At 36.8% G+C, this 12354-nt stretch overlaps 1 protein-coding gene across 1 annotated transcript in view; it reads right to left on the bottom strand.

The window, feature by feature from the left end:
- LOC144980959 (uncharacterized) overlaps nucleotides 1-12354 on the bottom strand; it is a 57913-nt gene that overhangs the window by 44593 nt on the left and 966 nt on the right. The window contains exons 2-3 of the mRNA XM_078928971.1: nucleotides 6983-7429; nucleotides 2217-2426 (exon numbers count right to left, since the gene is read on the bottom strand). Coding sequence (XP_078785097.1) covers nucleotides 2217-2426; nucleotides 6983-7419 — 647 coding nt within the window. The 5' untranslated portion in view covers nucleotides 7420-7429. The remainder of the gene's footprint in view (nucleotides 1-2216; nucleotides 2427-6982; nucleotides 7430-12354) is intronic.

The raw sequence follows: 12354 nt of genomic DNA, 5'->3' as shown, positions 1-12354 counted from the left end.
GACCATATGATTCTCGACTTGAAGCTATATGTCATATGTTGGAAACGAAGGTCGTAACATGAAAAGATTGAATCATTCTGGATCAGTGTTATCTGTTTAAGGACTAGGTTCCTCTGCATCTCTCACATAGCCCTGTGTCTTCTTGTTTGCTGCGGCAAGTGTGGACCACCACAACGATGACACGAATTAGACATAGATGACGCACCTGGTCTCGACCTTTGGTATGAGGTTGAAGGTGATGACACGTTGGCATTAGTAGTAGTATGGTTGTTACTGCTGCAGTTGTGTTTAAACTTTGATCCCAGGTGAGAATTGTTTCGCTGATGTTTGTGGTTGTGGTTGACTGCATGGTAGTGCTTTCAAGTGCAATGGCACTTTCATTTGTCTGCTGTATTGACATTGCCAAGCGAACAGCTTTATCAAATGTGAGATCTGTGTGAGATCTGTCTCCACCAGTAACTTCCGCTGAATTGTTGCGTTGTTGATACCAGTAACAAACTTTTCCCATAATCGTTCTTTGAATGTTTCTCCGAATTGACAATACTCACTTAAGTGCCTAATTGCTGCCACAAAGTCAGGGATGCTTTCATTGTCTTGGCGTATTATTTTTATATCAAATATCGCCCTCTGAAGAAATTTTGGTGGACTTGGCTCATGATGCTCTTGTAGTAAGCAACATAGCTCGGCATATGAATTTTCCACTGGTTTTTTGGATGCAGCCAAATTGCTCTCTTTTTACTGTCAGTTGTTACTTAGTTGGCTTCAAAATAAAAATTCAGTCTCTCTAAATATTCACTGACTGCCTTTGGAAGGTATAAATTCTTCAATTTGGCCAAATGAAGCCATTTTAGCATTAAATACACTACTCCCTGTTGGTGCTAGCTGCTCTATATTACTTTAAAGTAGCTGTTTAGCTCAGATTGCTCGTCGCCATTGAGGTAGCTCGAGATTTTTAGTGGGTTCTTCGTTACGGTTCAAGACAGTCAGTCAGCCATTGATTGTTTACAACTAAAAAACTTTATTAAATAAAACAAGGGACATAATTCATGTATCAATTTTCCGAACAGTATCGTAAGAGTTATTTCCCTTGAAATGGGTCAGTTATAAATGTTACCTACTATTACTTTATTACAAATAGCATGATAAGTCAGTCTTTCTTCCAAATGTCTGTTCGTTTTGCGATGTGTTGAGCACTTGGTCAGTATCAGTGCTACTTCTGTTGGAAAGAAATTATAACAGTTTCTTCTTCTTCTTGGTCGGTTGTAGTAGCCTTTAAATAGGGGATCCAGACTACAGTTCACATTTATGAATTTCACGACACATACGCACAAGCTCACTCACATTTCAAAATACACGCTGTGATCAATTCATTTTTGATATTTTTTCCAAGCCTCCAAGACCCTTTCAATTTCTGTATTGTTTTTAGTTTCTATCAACCCCTGAGGGAGTTCATTCCATAAACGAATGGAGAGGGAGAGAAAGAGTGTAGACAGGAGTCTGTTCTTGATGTTTGAATTGATAGTTTGTTGTCGTGTCCCCTTGTTAGTCTGTATCTTTGTCTAATGTAGTTGGGGAGTTTAATGCTGGTGTTGCCTGTATTAATTTTTTGGAAGGTACATATCTTGTTTCCTTTGTGACGATGCTGCATTTTTTCCAGACATAAGCTTTCTGTGAGTTTTTTTATGCTATTGTTATATGAGTATTAATTAGTTATTCTCCTTGCTGTTCTATTTTGTACCATCTCAATCTTGTTTTGGTGTGGGGATCCCATATTATGCTTACACATTCAAGGATGGGCTTTATTAGTTTTGTAGTTGTAGGCGAGTGTCTGAGTTTTGACAGGACAGCCACTCAGATTTCGCGTTAAAAAAGCAAAGTACATTTGTCAAGTTTCACCTTACATGTTCAATCCAGCTGTTGATTTGACACCCTCTGAGAAGCACTTTGGTAGTGTGTTTTGTAAAAAAATACTTGCTTTATTAGTTTTGGTTCAATTAAAAAAAAAAAATGTTTAAAAAAATGAATGGATGATATGCCCATTGACTTAGTTATTGGCTCTGTAATAATCACCGTGGATCTGAAACCCCCAAAAAGTATCATGGATATACAATGCAAAGAAATTTAACAGTAAAGTTTGAAGACTTGAAGAAAAAGGAATGCGCGCACGAGCATGAGCACACACACACACAAACACAGGGTCATGAGTCATGCCTTACTTGTCCATGATACCAGGATCATCCATAACATTCCTCGGTCCCCCTCCTCCTACTCCACCTCTGTGATATCCTTTGTAATTATTGCCATTGTTGTCTCTGTCAGTGCTGTGATGATCATGACGGTGATGGCCTATTGAAGAGGCTTGGTGGTGGCGATGGTGACCATTCTCAAAATCACCTGATCTTTCTTGCCTCCTCTCACTTTCTCCACTATAGATATAAAGTATAAAGGAAAAAAAAATGGATGATTAAAATAAATATCTTTAAAAAAGATAGAAGAAAAATAAATAGTAATAATAAACATTTATAGTAAAAAGAAGAAAATACAAAATTGTATTCAAGTACACATTAAAATTAGTTTTGGCTTCTGACTGAGGATGCATCACTTTATTATGTAAGAATAAATCTGACACGAGTTCATCATATCTTCAAAAATGACAAATATGACCCAAGATTCCTTTCAGCAAGAATTGAATCTTCTTTTTCTATTTAGGGTCATCCAATTTTAAAAGAAGCTTTGAGAACCTTGGTGGAGATGATGACAGTGCTGCTGGAGATTGTGATACTGCTTTATTGTAGTGCTGTATCACAGACTCACAGGAATTTCAGACACCTCTCAGAAGAGTTTTAATGCTGGAATAGGAATGTCCAAATACAAAATCCTATCTATTTAGGACTGTACAATATGTAAACACAATGTCAAATACCATCCCAAATCTCCTTTATTTTCAAATCGAGTAAAGCTAAAAAACCTAATAGTGTCATAAGCAATGTATAAAATAATAGTAGCAACTTAAAATTTGGCCCTAAGAAATTGCAGACACAACTGGGAGAAATTTCAATGCTGAAACAGGAATTTCCATATACAAAATCATATCTATTTATGACTATATGATATGTAAACACAATGTCTCAAATACCATCTCATTCCCCCAATTTTTTTTTACAAATCATGTTAAGCCCCAAAACTGAATTGTGTCATATAAAATGTAAAAATGAATGCAAGTGTTGGTGCTAGTAATTATGATATTGTGTTGGTTGTAGTTGTGGTGGTTATAATGATGGTGATGGTGGCAATGATTGCAGTAGTGATGATAATAGCGGTTGTGGTTTGCTGTGGTGGTGGTTGTGGTGATGGTGGTGATGATGATGATGAGGTGGTGGTGGTGGTGGTTGTAACAGTTGTTGTAGTGATGATGATGTGGGGAAGGTGGTTGGAGTAGTGATGGTAGTGATCATGAGGATGATGTGTTTGTAGTAGAAGTGGTGATAATGATGATGTCTTAGTGGTTGTTGTAGTGATGGTGGTAGTGGTGATTGTTATTGTGATGGTGGTGGTAATAACGACGAGGATGATTTGGTGGTTGTTGTAGTGAGGACGACGATATAGTGGCAGAGGTTCCTACCCAATAGCCTAAAAGAAGAATCAGAAGACACAAAAACAAAATTTGGGGCCAAAAAGTGGAATCAACTTACAGTAATTGACTATGACATTGTTTTGCTGAAGATAATGTAATAGAATAGGGCAATCCAAAAGAACTCCAATGATACAAAATAAAATGTGTAAAAGTGTGCAATCCAGAGAAAAGATAAAGAACAGTTCATGTATTTTTAAATCTGCAATCCATAAATGAAATAATACAATAAATATAAATACAGATATCCAAACACAAGAATTAAATTTAACTAAATAACTTTAAAAAACTAGCCTTTTAACTTTTAATGTTTCAGGGTCTGAGAATAAGCACTTTTTGCCTTAGAACTGAAGAAAAGGATTGGACAGTTGGTTAATCTTTTGGACAACTAGAGCTAACAGTCTTTGTGGAAAGAAAATTGAACATATGAACAGTTCTCGAGGCAAAATGGCATCTGCCATGAGTTATAATGGTGTTGGAAAAGGTAAACTTGGGATAAACTTCACTCTTATCCATGATACCATACAGCTATATGCTGTATTCGTTTTTACTGGATATGATATATTCAAAAGTTCCCTCTAGTGAAACCTGGAAATTTTGTCTTGAATACTGCACTATAAATCTGACCGCTTAGTTTCCCGCTGTTCCGAGCGCCGACGAAACCTCACCCGACAGGTAACCGGGGTCAACAGCGGTCAGCCGATCAATTCCCAGAACGTAGATTTGACGTGCATTGGGTGATACGAATGGATGATTTCCATACCAATTAACCTCACGATCTTCGTGACGATGCAATTACACCCAAAATGCAAAGAATTCTCGCAGACCTCCTCTTTCCATTAGTCCAACTTTTATTTCAATATCTCCAGCGCTTATTCCACAAGCAGTGATTCAAATTCACCTATTTTTCTATAACATTTAAATAAAATTACTTGTAATTACCTCAGGATTATAAAAAAAACGTTCCTATACATTTCAAATTTTTTTGGTGTGATTCACAAGGCAGAAGTTTCACTACGAAATGAGGTAAGTTTAATTTACTCTTCAGTTTTCATTATTTTGTGACGATTATTTTTCCGCGGTAGATCAGGTAATAATGATATTACTTCTTTAGCCTTGTTCTTGAAACGTAATATTTAGCTGAGGTTTTATTGTTAATTATATTTTTTTCCTATTTTTTCAATGATGAGTTAATTTGATTTTTAAATTGCATAATTTGAATTGTCTTGCTAATGTTTAATTTTAAATGACATTGTGTGTTGGGCCTCAACTTGACTTACTGCTAGAGCATAAGACTGTTGTGTAAATGATCGAAGTTCAATTAAAAAATATATTAGAATTTGCCTGCTCCCTCTTTCTTTCACCAAATTGGGTGAAGTATATGGTTTGCTTGTTCCAAATTTTATGTACGATTTTATGTTTGCATGGATATGAGAAGTAATACAGAGTGTTTTAAAAGTCATTTTATTCATTAATTAATTCACTATATCATTGCTTACATCGCTCAGTCAATTTTGAATTTTCTCTTACAGCATGGACCACACAACTGCAAGTCATAACCAAGCAGTGAATTCATTATGTAGGACATGTGGTATGATTTGTTTAACACAGAAAGAGAAACGTGCCCGCAAGAAACCATTTAAATATTCAAATTATTCTAATGACATTCTTTTAGTTTATGGGACTGACAGGGCATTGGACAAGCAAGGAACACACTCAGAATTTATGTGTAAAAAGGGTCACACGGTTATGGGAAAAGTGAAAAGACGGAACAGTTCAACAGCTCTTAGAACGGTTAGAGGAAAGTTCGGAAAATCCAAGGGCATTTGGTGTGCTTATGATAATTGTAGTCCTTGCACGAGCCACTCACCCTCAGGGATGGTCCTACTGCCTGTGACTTGGACAGAATACTTAACCAGCACCGCATTACACCACAGGCTTACCACAGCAGCTCATTCATTGGCAACCACTGACACAAATATTTACAAGAAAAAGTCTATACGCAACTCACACTTACAATTATCCAACAAAGAACTGCACCCGCGACCCACTCATCATTGATGACGCATGCAGTATTGGATTAATTTTCGACAATATAAGCAAGGCCTATAGTCATGTGCACAACTTTATTTCAAACACAAAACCGATCAAAGCAGACACAATCCAATATATTCAAAGTGCAATAAAACATTACATGGATACATACAGAAAATATTTTCCAAACAAAATAATCCCAAAACAACACCTCCTTGAGTACCACTACATACCACACATCACTCAATATAAGTTTGGATTTGGACTTCTTGGAGAACAAGGCACAGAGACCTGTCGCCAAACAACAGCAAAATTGATTTTAAAAAAAGAGCATCCGGCATTATCAATGATATGGAAAAAATGCGATTTGTCATCAAAGCAATGCAGTTAAAGACCAGCCCCAAAATACACTGACGAGTTTGAATGCTCGTAGCGGATATATTTTTGCTGAGGACAAATACGTTTTTGTGAGTAGAAGTATTTACATCTTGTCTTTATAATACATAAAATTCAGACAAATCCATAGCAACGTTTTTTTTTTTCTCTAACTTTTTTTAAATGTAGCACGATGTATAATTAGTCAATTTATGCAATCCAATTGACACCCAACCAACATCACTCAATATTGATGTAGTTGGGCATTCAAAGGCTATTGCTTTGAATTAAGGTAAAGGCAAGTCTTTGATGTGTGTTTAATTTTGTCACCTCTAAATTCTCAAATAAAGAAATTGAGTAAAGTTGCGTTTAAAACTGTTTCATATAATGAAATCAAAACAAAACAGCAATCCGAATGAGCATCACCCCATTAAAAAAAAAAAAAAAAACCCCAGTAAACTGGTGTGAAAATTTTAAACAAAAAAAAAAAACAACAACTCGAAATGAAGGCTGATTGACACAAACATCTCTACTTATATACAATGTTAATTAATGCAATGCAAATATTGCATTGATTCCCTAGCAAAATTTACTGTCCTTGCACGATTAAAATATGGGTATTTACCTTTTGTCAACATATATTGAGTTATAAGTCTTCCCAAATTTTTCTATGATCTCTCATTTGTGAACCATCACATTAATCAAATCCAACAGTCTGCAGTATGTTTAGAAGCTTTACACTTTTGATGCCAGACTCTCAGTTCATATGATTGATCATTTATTTAAATCAAATATGGAAAGTGGATTTAGATTGATGAGTAATTGTACTCTCACAGATATTCGAATGAATGAATGTTATTCAATGAATGAATGTCATTCAATTTGCCATTGATTATTGATATAGCATTGTCAAATTTACCTTTCATCAAGCTAATCCCTTACCTTTTGTGATGCTGTCCACAATGTTTATTTCTGTCATGTGAATGTGAATTGAAATCCTTGTGCCCATTACTAAATTCAGTCCTCTTAGGGGACCTAGACTTGCCTTTTCTCTTTTTTAAATATGATGGTCTGAGGGGTGAATTGGATTTGGATCGCTTTCTGTGCCTTGGGGGAGATCTTGGAGATCTTGATCGTGACTGGTATCTATCATTTCTAATTTGATGCGAGTTACGTCTATGGTCAGAATACATTGAAGCATGATATGATTGTTTTCTGTCAAATGAAGATCTGGATCTTTTAAGAGTGGGTGATGATGATCCACGTCTATGCCTATGTTTTGAAGATATTCTTCTGTTATGTTCACTACTATCATCACTGCTTGATTGGGTTTCTGAGTCATTACTTGATGATCTTGAGGACATGGTGGAAAAAGTCATAAATCTGCAACTTAAAAAAAAAAAAAAGGAAATCAGAGGTAAAAAATTTATTTTTCATTTACTTAGGTAAACATAACTTATATCTTTTAAGTTTTCAAAGCAACAAAATCTGCTTTCTTACAATAATAAAAAAAAGCACACGTACAGAGAAGAGGATTCATTTTTTTTCTCATGTTTCAAACATCTTTTTCTGTTGAAGGAAAAAATAGTTCATATTTTCTTTTCTAAATTTTAATATGAGTCAATGAGGTGAGTTGCTGATCACAAGTTCAATTTCAATTTCTGCAAACTGCACTTAGCCCAATCTTGTGAATGTAGCCCAATATATATACTGTATATATTACATATTATAGTGCAATTAATTTCTTGAACAGTTAAGTCACCAAAGCCAAGTTACATGCTTGTAAAGTTGAATAATATCCCTTCTTCACGAACCTACCAGTGCAAGTAGGCTAATATAGCGGAGTGCATGTTATCTCATATCAATAGTATATGGACCTTGAATCAAAAATAGTTTGTTAAGAGAGTTGCTTTTTAATACTCTAAACACAGTGCAAAGTATCGTGACATGACTGACTGAATAATGCTTTCGACCAGCAATGTCGTCAGATATTGCAGTTTCAGTTGTAGTGAAAATTCAATGTTAATTTAATTATAATTTAATAAACACTGTTACAGATGCACGGTTTCTAGAGTCTATCGCATCATCCACTAAGCATATTCAAATAATACTTAAATATAAAGAAGCCGCTATTTTCACAGTGCGGTGAAATAGCCTGACCGTGTGTGGGAGACTATTTTCACCGTACAGTAATATCTTAGTGGACCATTTTCAACGTACGGTTATGATAGCGTGGGAGACTTTTTACCATCTCGTAATATTATGGTGGACGATTTTCAGCGTACGGTGATAATAGTGTGGAAGACTTTTTTCACCGCCCTGTAATATTTTGGTGGATGATTTTCAGCGTACGGTGATAATAGTGTGGGAGACTTTTTTCACCGTATGGTAATATCTTGGTGGACGATTTTCACTGTGCGGTGATAATAGTGTGGGAGACTTTTTTCACCATCCCGTAATATCTTGGTGGACGATTTTCACCGTACGGTGAAAATAGTGTGGGAGACTTTTTTCACCATCCCGTAGTATTTTGGTGGACGATTTTTTTCAGCGTACGGCGATAATAGTGTGGGAGACTTTTTCACCGTACGATAATATCTTGGTGGACGATTTTCACTGTACAGTGATAATAGTGTGGGAGACTTTTTTCACCCTCCCGTAATATTTTGGTGGACGATTTTCACCATACGGTGATAATAGTGTGGGGGACTTTATTCACTGTCCCGTAATATTTCGGTGGACGATTTTCACCGTACGGTGGTAATAGTGTGGGAGACTTTTTTCACCGTACGGTAATATCTTGGTGGACGATTTTCACCGTACGGTGAAAATAGCCTGACACTATTTTCACCATATGGTGATAATAGTGCGGGAGACTTATTCACTATAATGGTGTGGAAGGCTATATTCACTGTACGGTGATAATAGTGTGGGAGACGATTTTCACCGTATGGTGAAAATAGCCTGACACAATATTTTCAGCGTACGGTGATAGTGGAAGGCTATATTCACTGTAAGGTGATAAAAGTGTGGGAGACTATATTCAATATAATGGTATAGAAGGCTATATTCACCGTAAGGTGATAATAGTGTGGGAGACTATATATAATGGTGTGGAAGGCTATATTCATTGTACGGTAATAATAGTGTGGGAGACGATTTTCATTGTACGGTAATAATGGGGTGGAAGGCTATATTCACTGTACGGTGATAATAAAGGGGGCGACTATTTTCACCGTACGGTAATATCTAGTCGGACGTTTTCACCATACGGTGATAATAGTGTGGAAGACTATTTTCACCGTACGGTAATATCTTGGTGGACGATTTTCAATACAAATCAAAATGGCGGCCAAGAATCAAAACAATGGTCAAATTAGGAAGTTTTTAACTTTCACAAATCTATCAAGGTTTGTTCTAGATATATGATGACAAATTGAATAAATAAACGTGAAAATAGTCAGTCCGTAAAAATATATGGACTGACTATTTTCACCGTACGGTGAAAATAGTGCTTTAGACTATTTTCACCGTACGGTGATAATAGCCTGACAGACTATTTTCACCGTATGTATTAGCCAATCAGAAGCCAGGATACTAACTGTGACGTATGTGCCTGTGCATCCAGACCATTAGAATTCGACCCGACATCATTTTCTTCCTGCGTTCAGACCAGTTTTTAAAAAAAAAGAAAAAGTTTGCCGAGAAAACGGGAGGCCTCCTGAAAGCTCCTCGCTATAGCATTTCTTTCAATTTGTGTTATCACTTTGGACCTTTTGTCAGACGTTTATTTATTCAATTTGTCATCATATAGAACAAACCTTAATAGATTTGTGAAAGTTTAAAATTTCCTAATTTGACCATTGTTTTGATTCTCGGCCGCCATTTTTATTTGTGAATTATTGAAAGGCAGTGCAAAGCAGTCCCAGGGTTGTTTTTTTGTTTTGTTTTTTCTATTAGGGATAGTTAGAGGTCGTTTGTTTTTCCTATTAGGGGTAAAGGTACTAGGTTGTATTATTTCTTAGGAGTGAATATTTGGCATGATGAGCTTTCGGAAGGCCTCCCAAAGCTATAATAATAGGAGAGATGGCGGATTCAGAATTGGTTACAGTTACCGATGAAGCTTTCCAATTCCGTGGCAGCGATGGGGTCTCGAAGCCGCAACCTTTCTAGTACAACAATAACACCTGGCCAGGGAGGGCATGGTTCAACTGTATGAGTACGAGCTATTCACAACTCGAGAAATAGTGATTTCAATCTCTATGTCTATCTTGAGCCGCTACCCACGACTTCTTGAGGTCATGGGTTAAACACAGACAAACGCCGCGAAGTTTGTTAGCTACCAAGATACCATTCTCACCGTACGGTGATAATAGTGTGGGAGACTTATTTTCACCGTACGGTGAAAATCGTCCACCAAGATATTACCGTACGGTAAAAATAAGTCTCCCACACTATTATCACCGTACAGTGAATATAGGCTTCCACGCCGTTATAGTGAATATAGTCTCCCACCGTACACTTAATATAGCCTTCCACACCATTATCACCGTACGGTGAATATTGTGTCAGGCTATTTTCACCGTACAATGAAAATCGTCCACCAAGATATTACCGTACGGTGAAAATAGTCTCCCACACTATTATCACCAAGACATTAGCGTACGGTGAAAATAGTCGCCCCCACTATTATCACTGTACAGTGAATATAGCCATCCACACCATTATTACCGTACGGTGAAAATAGTGTGTAAGGCTATTTTCACCGTACAATGAAAATCGTCCACCAAGATATTACCGTACGGTGAAAAAAGTCTCATCATATCATCGTATGCTGAAAATCGTCCACATATATATTACTCGTTCGGTGATAATAGTGTGGGAGACTATTATCACCTTACGGTAATATGTTGGTGGACGATTTTCACCGTACGGTGATATATGTGGGAGACTCTTTTCACCATCCCGTAATATTTTGGTGGACGATTTTCACCGTACGGTGATAATAGTGTGGGAAACTTTTTTCACCGTACGGTAAAATCTTGGTGGACGATTTTCATCGTGCGGTGATAATAGTGTTGGTGACTTTTTTCACTGTCCCGTAATATTTTGGTGGACAATTTTCACAGTACGGTGATAATAGTATGGGAGAATTTTTTCACCGTCCCGTAATAATTTGGTGGACGATTTTCAGCGTACGGTGATAATAGTGTAGGAGACTTTTTTCACCGTACGGTAATACCTTGGTGGACGATTTTCATCATAGGGTGAAAAAAGTCTCCCACACTATTATCAACGTACGGTGAAAATCGTCCACTAAAATATTACGGGACGGTGAAAAAAGTCTCCCACACTATTATCTCTGTATGGTGAAAATCGTCCACCAAGATATTACCGTACCATGAACAAAGTCTCCCACACTATTATCACTGTACGCTGAAAATCGCCCACCAAAATATTACGGGACGGTGAAAAAAGTCTCCCACACTATTATTACCGTACGGTGAAAATCGTCCACCAAGATATTACCGTACGGTGAAAATAGTCTCATACACACGGTCAGGCTATTATCACTGGACGGTGAAAATAGCCTGACAGACTATTTTCACCGTACAGTGAAAATAGTGGCGTCCAAAAATATAATGTTACTTCATTTCCTTTTAAAAATCAGACCTCGTTTAGTCATTAGTCATTATGATGCGATGCTTGTCTTTGAAAAGCGTTTTACATTTGACATTCTTTCCATATATTACTTTAGCACCAGAGAGATTCGAGTTTCATTTTGATTTACATAGAAATATGGTAGTCGATGGTGCGGGGTTTGAGGGTTTGGGCCAGAAATAATCTCCACATCACCGATAATGCATAAAAATGTCAAAAGGACACGAATGGAAATAGCTGTCATTATCCCCAGACAGATATTTGAAACTCCGCTCTGTTAAACAATTATCCACAGTCCAGAATATGGAATGTTTCCAAATGCAACATAGAAATAAGGAAAGTTAATAAAATATCTATAAAAACATAAAATTAACCAACATTAAATCAGTTGTTACTACATATACACAATATGCGTCGACTTCGAAGTGGGTGTCATGGCCGAATGGTTTGGTCGTCTGCCCTGGAAATTTTACCAGAAGCGACGATGCGGGTTCAAATCCTGGTTCCGCCACTTTTTTTTATTTTACATTCCGTCTTCTTTTTACAGAACGGTGCAAGGGATAAATGTCCCATCCATCCTCCCCCCACCTCTTTTTTTTAAAACTGTCTCTCTCTCTCTCTCTCTTAGTTCCTTTCTAGTTTCTTGCAAATTG

This window comes from Berghia stephanieae, chromosome 10, assembly GCF_034508935.2.
Source record: "Berghia stephanieae isolate SIO BIC M18660-M18661 chromosome 10, UCSD_Bste_1.3, whole genome shotgun sequence".
Classification (NCBI taxonomy): Eukaryota; Metazoa; Mollusca; class Gastropoda; order Nudibranchia; family Aeolidiidae; genus Berghia; species Berghia stephanieae.
The sequence above is the reverse complement of the archived record's forward strand: the minus strand, read 5'-3'. Positions and strand labels throughout refer to the sequence as shown.